This window comes from Salvia miltiorrhiza, chromosome 5 (assembly GCF_028751815.1).
Source record: "Salvia miltiorrhiza cultivar Shanhuang (shh) chromosome 5, IMPLAD_Smil_shh, whole genome shotgun sequence".
Taxonomy (NCBI): Eukaryota; Viridiplantae; Streptophyta; class Magnoliopsida; order Lamiales; family Lamiaceae; genus Salvia; species Salvia miltiorrhiza.
In genome coordinates this window covers 55,182,102-55,205,977 of record NC_080391.1, presented here as the reverse complement: position 1 = coordinate 55,205,977, position 23,876 = coordinate 55,182,102, and the positions used below count along the sequence as shown (strand labels likewise).

Here is a 23,876-nt window from a genome sequence, read left to right as displayed (position 1 = left end):
GTCAATTAAATACACATTTTACCACGTTTTCCAAGCTCAAAAATTTCAACTCGGGAAATTAATTAATTTGTTCGACTGTCCAAAAATTAGGTTCCAAAATGTTACTATGAGTTACACGTTGGAATATTTTTGAAAAATGTGTTAAATATGATATATATCCGTATATTTTTCCTTCAAAATTCAATATTTTAAGTGCATTAATTATCAAAATGCAAAAATAAATTAGTTTAATTTTAATTGGAAAAATTGTTTTAAATAAATCATTCAAGCATACTGTTGAACAATGAATTCTAATTCTTAAATATATTGGGAAGTCGAAATAAATTCTGAAATTAGAATATATATATATATATATATATATATATATATATATATATATATATGTATGTATGTATATTTTATGAAATTAGAATATATCAAGATGGAAATGTCTGTTGATATGATGAGGTGGGTTGAGAATATGTCGATCTAAAGTAATTTCAAACACAAAAGTCATCATTAAATTTGCAGAAATCAGTAGAAAGCTTGAAATTCACGCAAGGACTTAGTAGTAATAAATACGTGATAAAATTAATTAGAGTTTGTGCGATATTTAACCTGTAAATCACTACTTTTGAAAAAGAAATTAAAAAGAATAATGTTGCTCAATGCATAAGTAATTGAAGTAAATCTATGTTGCATAGGTACGGAGGTGCGGATGCGAGGGCGATACGATACGAGTATGGTGATACAGATTTTTAAAAATTATAGGGTGCGATTTGACAAAGATACATCTAATTATTAAAATTTTATGATATATAATACTTATAAAATATATACATTTTAAATTTTTTTAAATTAATTATATGTAATTTACATTTTATTTTACTCAAAAGTTAAGCATTTTCAATTATATTAATTGAGCAACAATATAACGATTCAAATATTATTAGTCCAATATATAAGTCATAACTGAAAATAAAATTATCAAAATAACCTTGTGTAGGCCTTTCGTGCACGAGATACGTGAATTTCGCCTATTGAATTTGCGAATCCGGTTTATTTTTATAAATTGTTTTAAAAGATACGCTAGGTGGCAAATCGAGTGCGAATCCGACGAAAATCCGAGAGAATCGCACCTTAAAAGAATCAGATTCGCCGTACATGTTAATTTTTGAAGAATCCGTGCATCATAGAAGTAAATTAACCAATCGTAATTCATAAATCACAAAAGATTTCATTTATCAATTATTATTTTACATTAAGATTTTGTGTTTGATTTTAACGAAGCACCTTCACAGCATTAAGCAAATAGATAAATAAATGTAAGCTCGCAATATTCATGTGCGGTCAACTTTTTTGCACCTTCAGAGTATTTACACTAACGGTGATTTCATCTTTTTCGGATAAATTTGATTTTAAGAAAGAGAAAAGATATTAGGATTTGTATTTTCACTAACATTATCTATTGAATTAATTTGTTCATTTTTGACGGCAAATGTATTATATATAATATAAAAATTATCATGTGTTCACTGTTTGTAATTTAAACTTAATAGTACTTCTTTGTATTACAAAAATATATATATGCATATATACACGAATTCATAGATTTTCTCAAAGTTGTTCATGTTTGGATAAAATAAGACGACGATCTTTTAATACTCCCTGATTCCCTCCGTTTATATGTGTGGTGAACTGAAGCACACATGTTTTAATAAAATAATTGGAAGATACTCCCTCCGTCCACCAAAAAAACTCCCATTTGGGGTTCGGCACGGAGACTAAAAAAGCTGAAAAAGGTGGTGTAAAGGTGGTGTAAAAGACAAAAGGATAGTGGTTTATGATTGTGATTACTTTTACTAATCTTTCACGAGCTAGGAGATAAAATAATAATAATAATAATAAGAATAAGACAAGAATAACAATAATAATAAGAATAAAAAAAAACAATATAATAACAATAAGAATAATAAGAATAATAATAATAACAATAACAAGAACAATAACAATAACAAAACAATAATAATAATAATAAATAATATTAATAATAATAATATAACAATAATAAGGATAATAATATATAAGGATAAATAATAATAACAATAACATAATAACAATAATAAGAATAATAACAATAATAAGAATAATAATAATAATAATAATAATAATAATAATATATAATAATAATATAATAATAATAATAATAATAATAATAATAATAAAAATAATAACGATATAATAATGATAAAAATAATAACGATAATATAATAATAATAATAATAATAATAATAATATAATAATAATAATAATAAGGAATAATATAATAAGGATAATAATAATAATAATAACAATAATAATAATAATAATAATAATAATAATAACAAGAACAATAACAATAATAATAATAATAATAACAACAATAATAATAATAATAATAATAATAACAATAATAATAATAATAAAATAATAATAACAATAATAACAATAATAACAACAATAATAACAACAATAATAATAATAATAACAATAATATAATATATAATAATAATAATATAATAAGGATAATAATAATAATAATAACAATAACAATAATAACAATAATAAGAATAAGAATAATAACAATAATAAGAATAAGAATAATAATAATAATAATAATAATAAAATAATAATAATAATAATAATATAATAAGGATATAATATAAGGATAATAATAACAATAATAAGAATAATAATAATAAGAACAATAACAATAACAATAATAATATAATAATAAATAAGAAGAAAGAATATAAAATAAAGATAATATAATTAATAACAATAACAAAAAAAATAACAAGAAAAGAAGAATAACAATAATAAATAACAATAATAATAATAATAATAATAATAATAATAATAATAATAATAATAAGAACAACAACAAACAACAAGAATAATAATAATAAATAATAAAATAATAATAAAAAAATAAATAATATAATATATAATAAATAATAACGATAATAAGGATAATAATAATAATAACAATAACAATAATAATAATAAGAATAATAATAGTAATAATAATAATATAATAAAGATAATAATAATATAATAATAATAATAATAATAATAATATAATAATATAATATAATAATAATAATAATAATAATAATAATAATAATAACAATAATAACATAAGTAATGATAGAGTAAAGTGGGGCCAATAGGTAAAGGTGTACTAATTTTAAAAGCAAGGGAGGGTATAATTGTCCAAAAAGTAGAGTAGGAGTTTTTTTGGTGGACAAATATTTAAGGGCAAGTAGGAGTTTTTTTGGTGGACGGAGGGAGTATGATTTTAGTATTGAAAATATCCCACAAAGAATAGTATTTAAGGGATGGACCCACCAAAGTTATAAAAATAAGGGGTGAATATTTTGTAAATATTGACTATAAATGAAGTTTAAAGAATAAATGAAAATTACTAAAAAAAAAACACACACTTTTTGTAGACGGAGGGAGTAATATATACTTCTCTTATCTAAATCAATTAGGGCATCCAAAGTGGGGGCGCAGACTAATAAACATGCATTTTTGCCTCTTGGTGTGTCATATTTGATGCTTAGTTGTGAGGATTTTGTGTGTTTGATAGTTTATTTGAGCTTATATTGATTTATTGTCAAGAACTTGTTACTTCCTTATTGTTTGAATGAATTTTCAGAAATAATGAAGCAGAATTTGGAAGAATCTCCAGAAATAAAACTTGTAGATAAACTCGATACGACTTCGTGAGTGCAAACAGATTGAAAATCGGACATCGAACGAGGGAGAATGGGCCAAAACAAAATTACTGCGCAAAATTGAAAAACGCACGCGGCCGCGCGGTACGTCGATTTCTTCTCTTTTGGACCCGCGGCCACATCTCTTTGATGCCCGGGGCCGCGTGTCTACTATATTTTGGACGGGTTCTGATGGATTTCAAGCCTAAAGTGGATTTTCACTTGATTTTCTTCAGTATCTGACATCTTGGCCTATAAATACCCCTCAAAAGCTTCAAGAAAAGGATCCAGACTTCACTTTATTTCATTTTTTTTTTCTGAGAGCTGCAGAGACAGACAGAGAAGACCTTAAGAGCAAGAACTGAAGATTCACATATTTTTCAACGGTTTATTTGTTGAATGTTCATATTTTCTTTTGATTTTTGTATTCCAGTTCATATGTTTATGTGTAGCTAGAACACTTTTATCCTAGGGTTTAGGAAGTAAATAGATTTGGATTCTTGACAATTTTTTGATTCAATTTATCAAGATTTATTTTTCTTTTTATGTTCTTATGCCTGTTGTTTGCTTAATTGATTGGCAACCAATTTAGCATAATCTTAGGTTTTAATTTGATATCAGGGGATGATAATTATTACCTGAACTAAGAACATAAAATTACATACTTAAAGTGTGAGAACATTAATCCTTAGGACTTTTTGGAGTTGCATGTTTAAGAGTGATCTGGGAACGGTAGTCTTGCATGTAATCAACTGTTTGTATGCCACGGGAGTGGGTATAGATTAGCATTGAGATTATCTTAGGAAAATCATCCTGGTTTATTGAATTGAATTCGTTGGATATCTGAGTCTGTTGAAACCTTTATCTTGGGATAATTTACTTCCATCTGATTTTTCCTGCAGCTTGATTTGTTTTCTTTCCAGTTATTTATTTACTTTGCTTTAAACCAAAAACTCATCTTTATTTGTTTTCTAGATAGAGAATAACGATTTAGGATAGTAATTAGTTTTAATTAGTCTATGTGGATTCGACCTTGCTTGCTTATACACAATTGCACCCGTACACTTGCGCGCGTGTAAAGAAATAAGCGAACATGTATGCCGGCGCGTACCAATCAAATTATGTTTTTTTAATTTCTATAATATTTAGGAGTTTAGTTTTATTGCAATGTAATTTTATTTTCAATCAATGTATTGCTAAATCCTAATTTCAATGAAATTTATGTTATTAAATATAATGTTAAAGTTAATTAAACATAAATATTAAAAATAAAGATAAAATAAAGTACAAATTTTAAGAATTGGGGTGTTGACTCTCCAATGTGGAGAGTGAGCTCTTAAATGGTGGGGATCACTTTTAAGAGTCCACCTTAACTCTCCAATGTGAATTCCCATTACGAGGAGTATGTATGTAATGCTTTTGTTTTCTAAATTTTTGTGTGAAACTCACCAGCTCAACATATGAAAAATAAAATAATACTTCATCCGTCCACCAATTCGTGTCCTAGGGCAATGAGGCACAAGTTTTAAGAAAAAATGTATTGTTTATTTGTTGAGTTGAGAAGTGTGCACAATTTTTAAGAAAAAATAATTTATTTGTTAAGAAAATAATTACTAAAAATGAATAGATCACGAATTGATGGACGAACCAAAATGACAAATTAGAGCACGAATTACTGGACAAAGGGAATAACAAATGTATAGATTTATGTGAAAACATAAAATGGGAGAAATCCACGAGCATGTTAAAGAAACTTTTACTATTCTAAAATAGGGTACAAGATAAGCAAACAACAAAACTCTAAACAAATTTCGTCCATATCAATATGATAAGATAATATATAGTCGTCGCTTCAGATGTATCTCATTGGTATAGTCATGCACAATTGCTCTAATTAACTTCAGTCAGAGATCAGGAGGTCGGGACGCCTAGTTCAAGCCGTAAAATTAAAGCACCTATTTTTTTTGAAAGATTATTGGTTAAAATTTCATCGACAGTGTGTGAATTGTAATTTATTTGAATATTGAATTGTAATGTACTCCCTCCGTCCCATGAAGCGTGACCCATTTCTTTTCGGCACGAGAATTAAGAAATTGATATTTTGTGTGTTAAGTGTGGTAGGTGAAAAGGTAAAAAGGTGAATAAAGGGTAAATTTTTTGCTATTTTTAGAAACAGGTCAAGCTTCGTGGGACAACCCAAAAAGGAAAATGGGTCATGCTTCGTGGGACGGAGGGAATATTTGTTTGAATATTTGATCTAATTTATAGTAATAACTTGTTATTGATTCAGGTATAATATACACATGTATCTTAGAGCTCAAATTTTTTTTAGGTCCGTAACTTTGGCTAATTTGTAAATGTAGGACAAATTTTTTCGGGCTTGCAATTGTAAGACAAATTTTCTAAAATTAGGCATAAATAGGACAAATTTTAATCTTTAAATGAATATAACTTTTTTATTTCAAATCATATAATTTACATTTTAAAGTTAAAGTCATGGACTCTCAAATTTAATTTAATTCATCATATTTTATTTTATTCCCCAATTTATGAATACGATTTAAGTTTTTTTTTATCTCCCTTAAATATATTTCCTACTATATATATATATATATATATATATATTGTAGAAAAAATAATTCAAAGTAATTTGTTTAAAATGTAAATTTAAAAAGGAAAAATGAACTATACTTTTCGACATGTGATGGTAGCATGCATCCGAACTAGCAATTTGTCTGAAATGTACATTACTTTTAAATAACCCGTAAATCTCAAATTTTGACCAAGTTAAATAAATAAAATAATTTGTTCAAGTTCTTGGCTCCACACGCAAGAAAAAAAAATATTGGGGAAGAAAATAAGTTAATATATATAGAGAAAGGTTATATATTGAGTTGAGGGTCAAAACACCCACTTAGATCAAAATCTATACTATATTAAAAAGATAAAATTTCAATTTGGAGTTATAATAAAATTGAAGGTTTATTTATAAACTATATTTTTTATCTTTATTTATTTGTTTCTAAAATTTTGAAATTCAATTATTTATAAAATATTTAATATGCATATTAAATTAAAGATCACAATAAGAGCTTTAATTTGATATATTTTATGTAAATATTTGATTGAAAATGTAAAAGTTATATTTATTTAAAGAACAATATTTTTTTTTTAAATCTCTCTTCTCTCTTTTTTAGGCCAGTAACTTTGATCATTTTACAAATGTAGGAAAAAAACCGGGCTTATAATTGGAGGATAAATTATTTTTTCAGGCTCAATTTGTCCAACATTATATGCCGAATTTTTGAAAATTTATTCTACAATTATAAGCCCAAAAGAATTTTTCATATATTTGTAAAACAGTCAAAGTTACGAACTTAAAAAAAACTTTGGGCCCTATATTTTATATAGTATCTTTGTATATATCCTTTTTTTTTAAGAGCAAACCAGCAAAACTTGCATTAACCAGCGAAAGAGTTCACACCAGCAGGTATAACATCATGAGAAGAAAAGCAAGACAAGGAACTAAGAGCAAAACAAGCAATAGAGTCGGCTATGGAATTCCCTTCACGCGGCGTCCAACTGAAATCAAGGCGATGGAACTGAGACTTCAACTCTTGAATCTTATCCAAAGTATCACCCAGGTAGGACAGATCTCTATCTTTTCGAGCAAGCATCCAGTAGAGATGTTGACAATCAGTTTCTGCAATCACCTCTCTCACACCCTTCTCCCTACGCAAGATAAGTCCTTCAAGAAGAGCAAAAGCTTCTCCTTCCAGAGCAGAAAACACTCCACTCTTGAACCCAAAGCGGCAGCCCAACATAGCACCATCCCCACGTTTTACTACAGCACCCAAACCAGCACCCACTCCCACTCGTAAAGCAGCATCTGAAGTGACTTTGCAGACGCTATCACCATCGCAATCCAAAGAGGCAGCAGAATGTCTAGAGACATTGGCACAGATCGGCTTCTACCAGAGGGATCGGTTCGCAATATTCAGACAATCAACATGAGATATATCATTATTTTGGAAAACAAGTAAATTCCTTGCGTACCTGATTGTCCATGCAAGGGTAGCAAACAAGGCATGAACTTCTCTCTGGGGGCAAGCTCTAATCTTTTCGAACCAATGAACAATGGATTCCTCTTGTTCCAACGGTTGCAGCCTAATGGGGGAGATAGCCCAAAGAATACTAACCCAAGGGCAATCCCTTCAGAGAGTACGTTTCCTCACTCAAACCACATCTCCTACAGAAACCATCAACATCAATCCCTCGACCACGAAGGGCCATAGCAGTAGGGAGGCAATTGGACAAGCACTTCCACAAGAACATCTTCACTTTTGGGATCACCTCAAGACTCCATACCCACTTCCACAACACTCCCACCTGCCGAGATGTAGACGCTTCATCGCGCTGTTTAATCTCCACAACTAAAAGGTAACCAGATTTCACAGAGTACATATTGAATTTTCCTTTTGGCCAAAATGGTCTATCGCTGTTATTTGGGTGAATCGGAATCTGTGCTTGGAATTTCCAACTATCTTCAGGCTGAATACACTTGTCAATTCTCTCCCTGTTCCAATCGCCACCATCAGAATTCATAAGCTCCGAAGCAAACAACTGTGCTTTACCAGCTCAACCCTCGCCGGAAAAAATGACCAATTTCGTCAGGCAACCAAGAATCAAGACCGATCCTCACTCGAGCTCCGTTCCCAATTTTCCACGCGATACCTTCCGAAAGTATGCTTTTCCATGCGTAAGACGGGTTATGAGCATTACTAGCCAAGAGTATGTCATTTCTAGGAAAATATCTCGCTTTCAACGATCGAGCCAACAGAGACTTGTCATGAAGAATGAGCCTCCACGCTTGTTTAGCAAGCATCGCTTGGTTAAATAAGGATATGTCACGAAAACCCAAACCACCATTCCTTTTTGTTTGACACAACTTCGTCCAACTTAGCCAATGTATACGCCTCTCATCCTCCTTTTGCCCCCAAAAGAATCTGGCTGCCACATTATTCAGCTGTTGGCACACTTGAGCAGAAAGAGCAAAGCAGCTCATTAAGTAGGTTGGAATGGACTGCAACACTGATTGAATAAGGATCATCTTGCCAGCTCCCGACAAAAATATACGTTTCCAATCCTTAGTCTTCTTGCGTGTCCTGTCAATAAGCATTTGAAAATTTTCCTTCTCAGATCGACCAATAGTGCTGGGGATACCGAGATAAGTCGAACCTGCTCCAGTCCTGTTAACCCCCAAACGGATCGAGAGGTCAACCTTCTTCACCTCCAACACACCACCGCTAAACGAAATGGAGGACTTGTCCAAATTCACCAGTTGACCCGAGACTCCCTCGTACGCTCGAATAATGCCCTTCACAACATCTATCTCGTTCATATTACTCATTCCAAAAATAATGCAATCGTCCGCAAATAAAAGATGGGATACTCTCGGCGCCGTTCTACAAATACGAGCTCCATGAAGTAACTTTTGAGTTTCAGCTCTTCTCAACATGCCCGATAAAGCCTTCGCACAAAATAGGAAAATGAACGGGGACATCGGGTCGCCTTGATGGAGCCTACGGCCAAGTTCAAACTGAGTACCTAGATAACCATTAACCAACACACGGAAGGACACCGAAGTAACACACCGCAAAATTAAATCCACAAAAGAAACTTTGAAGCCCAAGCGAAGCATAACAAATCTAAGAAAACCCCACTCGACACGATCATAAGCTTTTGCCATGTGAAGTTTAAAAGCAAAAACACCATGATCAATAGCTTTATTGAGCTTCATCATATGAAAAATCTCAAAAGCAAGCAAAGCGTTATCCGTAATATGACGACCAGGAACAAAGGCAGATTGACTCTCACTATTTGTCCACGAATTGGGCATTTTCTCAAACCCTTACAAAGTCCCATTCAAAGATAATTACGATCCAACGTAATTATTTTTTTGTTGCGATCCAATGCAAATTTGTCATATATTTGTAAAATATTATGTTGCGATCCAACGTAACCTTGGCTTTTGATACCACTTGTTATGAAATAGATTAGTAGATACGAAGAATGAATATACATATTTAATTACGTGAAAATCCAAAACAAGAAAAAATCAGACATATATATAAGAAAATTTAACTAGAACGAAGAACTAGAATAAGAAAGAACACATAGATTAAAAATCCAAAAATGGGAGAAATCACGGGCATATTAGAGAATTTTGTAACAAGAACAACTACTAAACCGTAGTGGGCATTTACTTGGAAGGATTAGTTTTGACAGATAAAAATAGTAAGGTTAATCTCTTATTTACTTTGATGGATCGAAATTCTGGAATATTCCAATGCACTTAAAGACCGCACGACGGTGGACTCGAACTCGAGATCTCAGGCCTTGTGCATTAATAACACCTAGTATTAGAGCAACACACGCACACAAAGAACCCAAAGTCGTTGATTATTTTTATCATTTCGGTTAATTTTGCTTAATTTTTATCCCATCAAGAGATTGGGGAAGGGTAGGCTGTTTTTCAAAATTGATTTTGCTAAAGCGTATGACTCGGTCGAATGGGATTATCTGGATATTATGCTCGATCGTTTTAATTTCGATGCAAAGTGGAGGATGTGGATCAAATGGTGTTTATCTTCGGCATCAGCAAACGTTCTTATCAATGGGTCTCATTCGGGCGAGTTCTGGTTGGAAAGAGGGCTCCGACAAGGAGACCCCCTCTCCCCTTTTTCTATTTCTCCTAGCTGCCGGAGGGCTCCACTGACTCGTCGATAAAGCAGTGGCGTCAAAGCTCATCCAGCAATACGCAGACGACACTATATTTGTTTTCTCAGATTGTGAGAAGAATGCGGAAGCGATTAAGTACACTTTGAAGATCTTTGAACTACTTTCGGGGCTAAAAGTGAATTTCCGAAAAAGTTGTTTGATGGGGGTGTGCACCGAAGACAGTAGGGTGGAGAGAATGGCGACTGAATTACAGTGTCCAGTCAGCAATATGCCGTTCAAATTCTTGGGTATCAAAGTTGGGGGGCAAAATCAAAAGCATCGCCAACTGGAATTACCTTGTTGAAAAAGTCAAGAAACGTATTGAGGGATGGAAAACCTTGAAATTGTCGTTGGCCGGCAGAGTCACTTTGGTGAAAGCTGTCTTGCAAGCTATACCGGTTTATCAACTCTCCTTTTCTTTTATTCCTAAGGCTATCATCAAATCTTTGAACTCTTTGCTATGCAAATTTGTGGGGGGGGGGGGGGGGGGGAGAGGTGTGAGTTCTAGCTCGATATCGTGGGTTAGGTGGAGAGATCTTTGTGTAGATAAAAAAGAAGGGGGGCTGGGGCTGATGAACTTGGAGTGGCTCAATGCCGCTTTGGTCATGAAATGAATTTGGAGGTATTGGGAGGGTAGGGAGTCGTGGGCCAGAGTGGTTAGATCTCTGTATGGCGATATAAAGTGGGATGAAGAGGGTTTCAGTCTTAGGGGTCCTAGAAGAAATAGAGCGGGTTGGTGGGCTAAAGTCGTCACAGTTGGAGGGAATGGTTCTGGTAGATGGTTCTTAGATAACATTAAAAGAAAAGTCGAGAACGGTCTTTCGACTAAGTTCTGAGATCACAAGTGGGTGGGGTCGATCCTCTTAGATTTATTTTCCCAAGATTGTTTCAGTTAGCTGCTAATAAGGAGGCTACAGTCGGAGAGTGGGGGAGTTGGGTTAACGGGGACTGGGTGTGGGAGTTTAAATGGCGAAGGGAGTTACGGGAAAGTGAGCGGGAGGCTGTTGTTTTACTAACTAATCATATCTCGTTTGCTTATAAAGAAGGGACAATATTCATTTACCACCTTATACCTCGTTTGCTTTGATGTAATACAAAATTTGGACAAATGGTATAATTAAATTTTCGGGCAGCACTTTTTCCATTGGGAAATAAATAATTTTATGCCTAAAAAAGGCTAGTATAATTTTATACCATCTTATGAAGAATGTGGTCCCCACTTTAAATGATAGATTTATACCTCATTATATTATCCCTCCATTTAGAGCATCTCCAGCGCAAAAGAAAGAGAAAGAGAAAATGGGTGGGGGTGGGGGTGTTAAAAGTAGGGTTTTTGATTTTGATTTTTGATTGTTGATTTTTTTTAATTTTTAAATTATAATTTTTTTTAAATTTTTTTTACCTAAATTTTAATTATTTTAATATTTTTAATTTAACATTTCTATGTTTTATTTTAATTAATGTAATATTAAATTTTTTGATGTTAATGAAAAGTAGGATTTTAAAATAGAACAATAAAAAATTAGATTAAATCGAAATGTGGAGAGAAGGGTGACCACCTTATAGCGCCTCCCACTGAAGATACTCTTAAAGGAATAAAAAGCAAACACACCCTTAATGATAAAAATACTCGATCATCAATTTTATCTATTTAAGCTCCAACCACATTTCGAAAAATTCCAATTCGCACCACGACTCTCACGAACTCGACCCAAATATTAAGTGCATGTCACTAATTAATATCAACACATATAATCAGTGACATTTCTTAGCTTTACAAGACTTATTGATCGATCGGCTTTCCATATATAAACGGAATGAAATATTTCATCCAGAACTTAAACTTATGATATATCATATCAAATTATACACCCCCCCCCCCCCACCCCCTATAAATAAAAGCACAGTGTTTGTGTTTCCACTCAGCAATATAATAGTAACCATTATATCTCTCTAGCAAGCTTTCTCTCAGTAGAAATGGGAAGGCTACCGAAGCACGATAAGATGGGCATGAAGAAAGGGCCATGGACGCCTGAAGAAGATCTCAAGCTCTCTACTTTCATTCTTCAAAACAACACCCATGGCTCCTGGTCAACCCTCCCTTCTAAAGCTGGTATGTATAATATATATATGTATATATATATATATATATGTTTCTTTTCAAAAAAAAAAAAAACTATTTTATTAATCTTTTTTATTTGTGTGTGTGTACATTTATATACGTTTATAACGTGTGGTGTCTCTATATATGCTCAAAATATTGCATAAATGTGGCCAGGCATAGCTAGCTAGGTAGCATAGGGTATTAGGGTTTAGGTTAGATTTGGTATATACATGCAATCATATTAACAAATTACTGTGCATGACTTTCTATTTATTAACACATCTGTGGCTTAAACTCTTCAAATATGATCCATTTATCACCTCCTCTCACCCATTTTTAAATTTAATTAATTACTCACATATAACGCATTAAACTATAGTTATATATATGCAGATATATCTCCCTGAAATTGCTTGTACGTGAATATAAAAATATATAAATGGAAATTTACTAATTAACCTGTTTATCTTTATAATTAATTAGGGCTGCAGAGATGTGGGAAAAGCTGTAGACTAAGGTGGATAAATTATTTGAGGCCAGATATCAAGAGAGGCGACTTCAGCTTACAAGAAGAGCAGTCTATTATTCAACTTCACGCCCTTCTTGGAAACAGGTATAGTACTACACGGATGGGATCATTTGTCTCGTAACTGTGTCGAAAAGAAACAAGACACTTGAAGTGGGACGGAAGAAGTAATAGTTTGTTATAAAAATAAAATATTTTATTATATAATAATAATCTAACTAATACTACATCCCATAAAAACATGCATAGTTTTCATTTTCGTCCGTCACATAAAAACATTCATAGTCCATTTATAGTTTTTTTTTTTTTTTGATAAGAAAAAGATTTCATTAGGGCACCAGAGATGCCAAAAGGAAGGAGCTATATGATTTAGCAAGTAAACCCGGAGAACACCATTCTTCAAAGTTGACATACCCAACAATCTTAAAAACACAAAACCATAGTCCATTTATAGTAATAATTCTCCCACTAAACATTACAATCAATGTGAAACTCTTTCTCCACTTACACTATATTTTACAAGATTTCTTAAAATGCGTGTTGTCCCATACTATTGCATGTTTTTATAGGACGGGGAGAGTATTTATCACTAAAAATTGAAATTAAGAATGGAACACGGTGACACATGATAAATTGTGGGACAGAGGATCTCATCTGCTACTATACTGTATTTTTCGTGAGAACACTACTCTACTAAACATATAATTAAAGTCACTTCATTCGATCATGAAAATTTACTGCAGTTCAAAAAAATAAATGAATTTTTACACTTCAAGGAATTTAAACTTCGGTGATACATTAATCCAACAAAGTGATGCATTCACCGTAGATCTTCGTGATCAAATTGCTAAAGAATGTTCTCTGCTGTCAGTGTGTCACAATAATTTAGAGTTATTTTCATATATACATATGTATGTATATGCGTGAGTGCATTGATAGGCTTGAGACCGAATGTTTAACCAATTTTAGAGATTGCATGGTGATGAAGTACAACATTGCAATAATTTGTTTTCCATGTGAATTTTCTTTCACTCTCACCCTGGTGTAACGACCACTCCAATCTTCAGTTTTGCAACCAAGAATCAATCATTTAGTTAGTTTTTTTTTTAAGAAATACAAAATGACTCAGACACTTAACTCTCTAGATATACTCAAATTCTCAACTTATTAATTGATCGAGAATAAGTGCACGTCTTACCAATTAAACTGCATTTCGTCATTATTAAATTTTTTTAATTAAAATAATCTCTTACTATACAACATATATGTCAATAAATAATGAGTTGCATGCGTAATAATCACCACTCGCACCTAATTAATCATAATATATACTACTACTAATTAAGCTAAAAAGATAAGTATAAATATATAAATCTAATATATTGTGGTTCCCAACTTGATTAGATGGTCCACCATAGCAAGTCAGCTGCCAAAACGGACGGACAACGAGATCAAGAACTACTGGAACACTCACTTGAAGAAGAAATTGACCAAAATGGGCATCGACCCGGTCACTCACATGCCCAACCACCAACAACCTAAGTACTTCACCAATCTTTGCCATGTGGCGCAATGGGAGAGCGCCCGACTCCAAGCCGAGGCTCGGCTCTCAAACCCTAATTGCGCAGCAAAGGCTCCGCCACCGCCTCCGCGATGTTTGGACGTGCTCAAAGTTTGGGTAGAGGCAAATCCCGGCATAGAAATTTCCAACGCGATGTTTAATGGGTTTTTGGCTTCTAACGATCAACCACAAAACTCCACGGGCAATCATCGTGATGATTGGGTCAAGGGCACAATGAAGAATTCGCATAAAATTGAGGAGCATACGTATCCTGACACTAATTACTTCATTGAGGAGGGCGATGATCTTTTTTCGTGTTGGAATGTTCTAGAAGATGGCCACCTTAATTGTTGGGATTGTCTTTAAATCACTGTTATTGCATGTTCTAATTAGGTTAATTTGTAGCTGGATTATTAGTTATAGAGGATGTTAAATGATGTTTGTGGGTCGTGAGTTGTATTAAGGTTGGATAAAATTCTCTGCCTTATAATTAATTCAATTATTTATAGTTACTATTTATTATGAAGAAAAAAATTATTATACCCATATCTCAATTTTAGAATAATTAATTCAAACATTATAAAATAAATAAAATTTATAATTATATATTCTAATTTTGGATTCGTGAACCCTAATTAATCTTAATTGCACAATTGAAAAAAATAATTAAAAATTAGAAAATGGGACACGGAATAGGACACTACAAATGGAATAAAGGATCTCATGTCGTATTATGTTATGGATTCTATCGTCAATTTGTGTGATATTTCTTATAGCATTTATGGATGGTTGACATATAATAAAAATTAAGGTTTTGGATTTAAATTGGCAATAGAGAAACATAAATGATTCTTGGTTCTTTGGATTTATAATGAATTACTAATAATTTTATAATGAATATGTAGAAATATTAATATAGGCAACCTCTTCGCCGCAGTTTATGATAATGTATTTTGCTGCTCCTCTAAAATATATATATATATATATATATATATTTTGCTGCCAATGGATCCCACCTTTCTGCATTTTTCACTTCGTTGAAATTAGTCCTCAAGATTTCAGAGAGCCCTGCAACAATATTCATTCTTTATGACAAGTCGAATTTTTTTTTTTCCGCATATTTTATAGTTATGAATGATTGTTGCGTGTTAAAGAATTTGTGACGAATTCAGAATATATATATATATATATATATATATATATATATATATATATTACAACCGGGTACACGTTCTAGACTTTTTTACAACTCAAGCTAAATAAATGAAGCTAAAAATTGAACTAAGAAAATATGCAAATTAGAAATAACAAGAAGACTAAAGAACAGAATTATAATAAAAATAAAACAAACTTGAAGCAACGCCGAGTCGAGATGAAACTCTTCAGTCGCGAACTGAAGTGTCGGACTGAAGCAAGCTGTATCAGTTTTCGTTTGGCCAAATAGTATTAGTCTCGAACTGAAGCAACTGTATATTTTCCGTTTGCCCAAACTGGAACAACACAGCAGCTGGCAGTTTCGAATTTTGAAGCAAAAAAACGTTTTAAAACGTTCATCTTAAATTCACTTGAATTCTGTAACATCCATAACTGTTGTTTGACAGATTAATGAGTATTAATCTGCACTAATTCCTCCATGGTTGAGAGCAGCCTATAAATAGGACTGCATAGAGAGCATGGCATAGACTTTCAGAAAATCTGCACACTCTCTTCATTCTCTACAACTCATTCTCTTGCTCAATCCTTGATCCTATTCCATTCACCGAAGCTCGCCGGATTTATAAGGATAACTTATAAATGCTCAAGTTCGAATTTTGACCATCTGAAAATCTGCGCACTTTTACTTTCCTTGTTTGAAAATTCTTGTTCTGGCTATTATGCTCTCTATAGTGTTTTTCTTCTTTTATGCTGACTTTTGTGTCTTGAGTCTTTGTTTCTGTCTTTTATGGGCAAGTTGCGCGTGCATGCTTGAGGACAAGCATGGTTAAAGTGTGTGCATGTGATGAGCCCAAGTTTTGTGTTCTTTTTCTTTGTTGTGTCTAGGTCTAGATCGAGTCTTTGTGTGTGTTTTGTGTCTGTTTTTGTGTCTGGGAGGACACTTGTATGGCAGGGACTCGTTGATGCTATAATGGGCAAAATAGAGCAAATCTGATGAGAGAGGGAAGACACCTCAATGATCAAGTCTAACGAAGCCTACAAGTTGGATGCAATCCAAAGATCGAGAGTCACTTCTGCTGACCTGCTGGGCATGATGTTGATCGAGTAGGTAGTACCGCTCAGATGAGGAGTTCTATGGCGTCTTGGATAGTTGGAGTTGTTTCTGGGAGAGAGTGTTGCGCAGCTAAGGCTTTTACCGCTGACCAAGAGGTTGGCCTAACTTACGCTCGGAATCAGCATCCACCACAAGAAGTATCGAGGGCATGTGGAAGGCAGAACGGAGGCAGAAATAGAGAACATGGGAGCAATACATCATGACCAGGCGTCCAGGGCTAGATGCTGACGTGGCAGATCCTGTGCATGAAGAAGATGCACGGGAATATTCATTTTCCCATTCGCTGAGAATATATGGACGAAAGCTTGAAGATATGTGCAAATCGGAGGGTGGAGTTTTATTAAAGGTAGAGTCCTTGCACTTGTGGACTCTATCTCGGGCAGAAGAAGCACACTCCAGCCGGAGTCAAACTCTCCAAAACTCTAGCTGTGTTGTTGGCCTTTGGCCCATGCCTGGATCTCTATTTATACCCGTTTCATTTTCCTTTGGAAGGTGTACAACACAGTTTAGCAAGGAGTAGGGGCTAGTACCAAAAATACTTTTATTTTCTGCATTTTATGTTTAAGTCCCGATTTGGGCAAGACGTTTAGTTTATGCTTTATGCTGGCAGAGTAGCATCCTGCCCATTTTTCCTTTATTAAGTAAGTTTACTTTATTTTATTTCCATGTCTTATTTATCTTTTGCAATTTACTTTATGTCTACTAAGTTTATAAATCTGGGCAAGGCATAGATGATGTGAATATGAACTTACAGACTCGTGAGGTTTGCTTGTGTGCTTAAATAATTGCATATTGTGTTCCCGAAGTGCTGGACATTATAACTATGTGTCTAATTCGACTTAATTAGTTAACCGGCCATTAATTAATTGAGTAGACTTAGATCACCAATAAATCAAGATTATTGGGTGTGTACGATCACTGTGCATCTTGAGAGTATTCGCGGGCACGAGAGGTTGAAGTATGACTACGGTCTGCCTAAGTTCAATATCGGGTCTATCTAGGTCTAAATGCTTCTCGGTTTAATTGCATGCTCTGAGGTGTCCTATTGCATGGTTAAGTCGGGGTGGTTTAATGGTATAGGGTGTCCCTTATCTTAAACACACTTAAGGATAGATTTTCTTAGATGATGGAAGTGCACGTGACAAGTGAGAATGGGGGCACATGCCATTGGTAAGTTATAACCTGTAGACACAATATTGTAATGAATATCTTGACCAAGGAGCGAGTATAAGAGATTATCCACAGATTTGACGTCTTGACCAGATTACTTTTTATTATTGATATTTCTGTTCAGTGTTTTCAGTTTAGTTTATTGTTTCAAGTCAAGTTGAGCTTAGTCCCGAGAGGTGTTTCTCGTGACCAGGACGATAGTCCACTCCAACCCTTTTTCTTATTTTTGTTCGTGACCAGAGACAAGTTACACCAACTCCCTGTGGGATCGACCATTGCTTATCACTGGCACTACGCCTGTTTTGGGTGAGGTTTATAAATTTATTTGTACGCTCGACCGAGATGACAACTTCGATTAAAACCCGAAGTACGGTCGCATCAACATCATTCCCTACTCTTTTCTCATCGCATCTGAAGTTTTCTATCTTGTCCCTTTTGCCCTAACAATTCAACTCCACAACTCAAACTGTGAGAAGAGATCTAAATTTTTTAGGAAAACCTGCCGATTCAATTTCAAATGGGAAAGACTTCCAAATCTGTGAGCAAAAAGATTGTTTGCTACGAAGCATCAATCACCCTGGAAGTTCTTCAAAAGCAGATTGACTTTGACAATTTGCATGAGATTCTCTCTCGACATGGATGGCTCAAATTCATACACTCCATGCCTCCACACCGCCTAGGAGACGAAGTGATCAAGGAGTTCTACAACTCCATCGCGTTCAACGCCGGAACTAGCTAGTACACAGCTGAGATCATGATCTTCACAACCGCCGACTTCTCATCTTCTGAGAAACACACAATCAATGTTTCTCAAGTGGTCAAGGAGATTTTTTAACTTTCCGCCGAAGGCTCTGCCCCTGTGTTCTTCGATGAAGTCACGAACACACTCCTTCTGTCTGCATTGAAGACAGAATCACCTTCTGAGGTGCACCGTACCATGAGCATGTCAGTGCTTCAGCCACACCTCAAGATTCTTGCCAAAATCATAAAGAGCTGTTGGATTGGTACATCGGGATCGCCAGATCACATCTCTCGACCCCACAAGATTGTGCTTGCTGCACTTATCCAGACTCGCCCATTCAATTGGGAACAATCATATCTCCGAGTCCATGCAGAAGAAAATGATCAAGCCCATTCCTCAAGACATCTTCGTCAGGGAAACAGAGTATCTTCATTCATTCTTCACAGCACCAAGGAGACTCAATGTTTCTGGAATGAAGAAATTGAGGTGACTGATGCGATCAGTCTCTTCAAGGGTGTTTTGAGTTCTTCTTTATGCAGCTCCTACACCACCTTCCTCATCTGCAACAACGGTTTCCCCTCCGTCTTTTGTCGGAATCCATCACCATACACGTTTCTCTCAGTCCAGACGTGATACAGGCAAATCTGCAATGTCAGCCCTCATTCCTGACATTTTCATTCAAATATCCTTCCTCTGGTTGAAGAGGTCTCAGAAGATGCAATTGAGGCTCCTTCAAATACTGTAGATGGGCAAACACAATAAACATCCCCTCAAGAGCATCCTTCCTCACATCATCAATCACCACAACCAACTCAGTTTGATCAAGACACCTTCTCACCGATTGATGAAGACATGCCTCCTAAACGAAACATTCTTCAACATGTCACTGAAACCTTTCTCACAAAGGTTCGAGAAAAGGACCCCTTCGCACTCTCCTCTTCTGATACAGATACCTCATTTCCTCAAAAAACTTAGGAACTGCTACCTAGGTCTTGCTCAGCACTGTCTCAACATTTACGTTACTGATATTCAGCCAGAAACCCATCCTGATGAGCACCAAGACTTAGTGCTTCTTTTCTTCTACACGTTCATCAAGACTGCTCCTCGATCACAGATTCGGGACCTCAATGTCCTGATGTCTGAGTTCGATTTAGACTCTGCTGAGTCGGAGCTGTACAAAAAGTTCGGCATCACCAACATGTGGGATGCCACACCTGATATGTTTGCAGTAATCCGTGATTACCTGCTTGCACGTGGTCTTTTGTGCAGGACTCCTAGCATGGACTACATTCCAGAAGGAATGGAAGAGGAACACCTAATTGTTTCTCCACCTCAAGCCAAGGACCACCAGCTCGAACGACGTATGGCAGCTCAAGTAAAAGAGTTAACTGATCTTAAAGCACAAGTCCATACTCTGGAATCACAGGTTCTGAAAATCAGACAAATGATGGATTCCTCCCTTTCTGCTGATGCCAAAAAGGGGGGAAGAATTGAAGATTAGAGAGGAGACAAAGAAGGAGAAAAAGAAAGAAAAGAAAGATAACAAGAAAGCCACGGAGGAAAGGTCCCTCAAGCGACCTCGTGGTGAGGACAAATGATTGTATAATTGTTTGCTCTTGTGTATTTAACTGATCAGGGATTGACTTCTTATTAGTTCTTATGTAATGAAAAATAATTACCTTTTGATCTCATCCTGAAGACAATTTCTCTTTGTCTAGGCTCTGATTACTTATGTCTTTTCTAATATGCTTTCTATCGGTTCTTCAACTGTTGTTTTTCCTTTAGTCTACAAGATTTTGGGTTGTCCTGTTAAGGATGAACTGGTTCCATTCTTTGTAGAATCTTGCCTTTTAGTTTTTAGTCGTCCTTTTGCTCAGGACTGTTTGTATGGTTTTGGCATCATCAAAAAGGGAAAAATTGTTGGGAACTTAATGAAATATCATATCCCTAGTTTTGATGATACCAAAACTCTTTGCTCGTATTGTAATAGACTAGAACTTTTTCGAACTCAAGTGTTGGAGTTCATGCTTTTAGTTTGATTGAAGACTGAAGACCACAACTGAAGAAAGCTGCAAAAGACAAGTCAAAATGCATCAGTTTGACTGAACGAGAGTTTCACTGAACTATCAGTGATGACTAATGCTTTAATGCGGAGCAAATGGAATTAGCGGACTGATACTCCTGACAAGTATCAATTGACATTCTTCATCGGACTGATACTGTGAAGCCAGCATTAAATGCTCCTACAACCGTATTAAATGCAGAGATTTTGGGGATCGTCATTTCTCTGCAGAGAGTTCCTATTTGATGCAACCTTTCTCTGCTGAAATATAAATTTTATTAAAACGAAATAAAAAGAGACTGCTGAATTGAAATTTTATTGAGAAAAAGATGAAAAAAAAGAAAAAAAAACAAGAAAAATCAAAGAAACACCCGTTGAAAGAACATCATATGCAAACTAACGGGCATCGAAAAACCATAACGGCGAGGCCCCAGAGTGAACAACACCGTGAAAGGAAAATGAATGAAGCAGGAGCTCCAGAACTTGAGTCCCAAGACAATCAAAAGTCAAAAGCATCATCCTCAGAATGAATATCAGAATCCATGATGTCCCCCCAACGCTCAGAAGAGACCGCCGTCATCGCAAGACCGGCTGCATCCCCAGAAGCGGAGATAGTAAAAGCAGTAAGAGGAAGACCTTTGGCCGTGGCTTCTTGGATCTTACTCTGGAAAACCGATATATTTGAAGGCAGACTAACATTGGAGCTTTGAATCGCAGGATGCCAGTAGCCGGTGCTTTATAGAGGTATCAGAAATCGCTCCCCCCTTCCCGGATTGCTTGGCAGTGCCCTTAGGACGCCCTCGGCCGCGCTTGATATCAAGCACATCAGAGGTTTGTTGAGTCGAGTCTGAAGCAGGGCGAGCCTGATCCAAAGGCAAAGTTCGTATCCCCGAGCCCACAAGAGTAGAAAGTTGTTGACCGCCAGTTGTTTGAGCCGAGAGAGTCGAGGCCAAGTCAGAGTTCGTTCCCAGGGATAATATCCTTGGCAGGTTCAGAGACAACGTCCTGGATCTCCAAATTTTCCACTTGTCGAAACACGAGACGAATGCCCCCTAGTGAAATCCGCAGAAGGATAATCAACTTTCCAATCAGCCTCACTTTCTTGAGCTTTTGACTTGGCTGTTTGATATAAGCTTTGATCTTTAGGACAAACCGAAGAAGTACCCAACTGCTGCACTCCACCAACCGAGCCAACATGCCTAGCAGGTGCTTGATTATTAGGCACCTGGGTGTTGGTCTTATCGGAAGAGCTCCTGAGAAGTGTCCTTGACTGCACCGCGGTATTATTAAGAGAAGACCCCGCCATCTCGCCATGCGAAGAGGGGGGCATGACAATTCTCAAGGTCCTGAACATTATTAGGACAATCTTCCAGAGCAGCAAAAGAATTATCAATAGAAGGATTTCGAAGTTGAGTTTGAGGCTGAACTTGTTTCCAAGCTGGCTTGTTCCGGTTACGACCCTTCCTTCGAATAACCTGAGTAAAGCTCTCCTCGGGAGCCTTATTAGCATTCTGCGTCATGGCCTCAGCCGTCGCATCCACCCCCTCCGACGAGCCTGGAGCAGAATCTCGAGCAACCAACCAGCAATGATCAATAGAATGCCCAAAAACACGACAATGGCCACAAAAATGAGGAAGATTCTCATAAGAAAACTCCACATCAAAATTGTTATTACCTTTTCCAATAGTGAGAGTTTCTGGGATCTGCTTCGAAAGGTCCATCTCAACCAAAACTCTCGCAAAATGCCCCACGTCGCCGGTGTAAGTCAAGCCCTCAAGCTTTATAGCCGTTCCCACAGCACGTGCAATGCCAGAAACAATCTCCGGTTGCCAAAAATCGTGCGGCAAATAATAAATTCGAACCCAAACATGGGTTAATGAAGAGGATTCCTTATAGGGATCAAAGTAAGGAGACCAATCGCGGAGACGTAAAATTCCCGTGCCAAGTTTCCATGCAGATTTAGAGGAAGCCAGTTTCAGATCCGCTTTCAAAGAGAATTGAAGGGTAAAAAACCCTTTACCAAGAGGAACCACTCGCCAAGGCTTCGAGGGAGACCAAATACGCAGCATGTCCTATTTGACTTCAACCGCCGTTCTGGGAGAGTCGCCTTTTTGAAGTATAAGGCGAGAATGGAGAGCAAACCGGAACGTTTGAATGTGTTGGTTGTATAACTGGTCTGGAACTTGCAGAATTAGTTTCTCACCATTGGAGTGAGGATGAAGGAGATTAAAGTCTTGGGCAAGAACATCAGGCGGCTTAGCAGAAGATCCCTTCGTAACAGAAGCAATGGAAGCGGCGCCGTCTTGTCTAGAGTTAAAATTAAGGTTTTGAGAAACCCTAAGGTTGTTGCAAGGCGGCGGCGCTGTATTGGAAGCGGCAGGGACCGCGCCATGAGAAGGATGAAGCGTCGCCATGGCGCCGGAGGAAAAACCAGCGCTGGAGGCGGTAGAGAAGAGATAATCAACGAAAACCTAGGGTTCCGAATGGAGGAGAGCGTTTGCGAGCCCCCATATTTCTCCCATTCAACGAAATAAAAAGAGAACCTACACCCAAGAGAGCACAGACACAGCCGAGGGCCGAGACTCATTAAAACCTTTTTTAAGGTAAATCAACCTTAAAGAGGAAAAAGAGTGCCCGTCTAAGAAGAAACAAAAACTGGCGGTGGGCGGAGAGGACCTCCTCAAAAGCTTCGGCCAAACCATTGCCCCTAGGAGGCCCATCCCACACAAACCAGTAACAAGAAAACAACAGCAAAACCAACGAACACAGCCTAAAAAGAAAAAGCAGACCAAAAATCAGCACCAACAGGGATCAACTCCTTCGACAGCACAGTAGACCAGCAACTACCTGCCATCATAGAACGCAGGGGAGCAAACAAAGAAATAACACGTAAACTCAAAAAACCAAGCACTAAAAAAGACC

General features: G+C 35.7%; 2 protein-coding genes across 2 annotated transcripts; one reads left to right on the top strand and one right to left on the bottom strand.

Moving 5' to 3' along the window:
- Positions 1 to 7,201: 7,201 nt before the first annotated feature.
- On the bottom strand, positions 7,202 to 9,639 carry LOC131026138 (uncharacterized). Its single transcript, XM_057955907.1, has 4 exons — positions 8,375 to 9,639; positions 7,966 to 8,316; positions 7,797 to 7,907; positions 7,202 to 7,685 (listed from the first exon to the last, which is right to left on the bottom strand). The coding sequence occupies exons 1-4, from the start codon at positions 9,637 to 9,639 to the stop codon at positions 7,202 to 7,204; spliced, it is 2,211 nt and encodes a 736-aa protein (XP_057811890.1).
- A 2,829-nt stretch (positions 9,640 to 12,468) lies between these two features.
- On the top strand, positions 12,469 to 15,165 carry LOC131025187 (transcription factor MYB16-like). Its single transcript, XM_057954830.1, has 3 exons — positions 12,469 to 12,633; positions 13,108 to 13,237; positions 14,555 to 15,165. The coding sequence occupies exons 1-3, from the start codon at positions 12,498 to 12,500 to the stop codon at positions 15,075 to 15,077; spliced, it is 789 nt and encodes a 262-aa protein (XP_057810813.1). The 5' UTR covers positions 12,469 to 12,497; the 3' UTR covers positions 15,078 to 15,165.
- Positions 15,166 to 23,876: the final 8,711 nt, after the last annotated feature.

Bases quoted from the DNA above. Each gene is read 5' to 3' on its own strand.
- LOC131026138 (XM_057955907.1), bottom strand. From the start codon at position 9,639: ATGCCCAATTCGTGGACAAATAGTGAGAGTCAATCTGCCTTTGTTCCT. The intron at 8,317-8,374 runs GTAAAGCACAGT...CGATTGGAACAG, and splicing joins TTCCGGCGAGGGTTGAGCTG to GGAGAGAATTGACAAGTGTA. The intron at 7,686-7,796 runs GTACGCAAGGAA...CAATGTCTCTAG, and splicing joins ACCCTTGCATGGACAATCAG to ACATTCTGCTGCCTCTTTGG.
- LOC131025187 (XM_057954830.1), top strand. From the start codon at position 12,498: ATGGGAAGGCTACCGAAGCACGATAAGATGGGCATGAAGAAAGGGCCA. The intron at 12,634-13,107 runs GTATGTATAATA...ATAATTAATTAG, and splicing joins AACCCTCCCTTCTAAAGCTG to GGCTGCAGAGATGTGGGAAA. The intron at 13,238-14,554 runs GTATAGTACTAC...CAACTTGATTAG, and splicing joins CACGCCCTTCTTGGAAACAG to ATGGTCCACCATAGCAAGTC.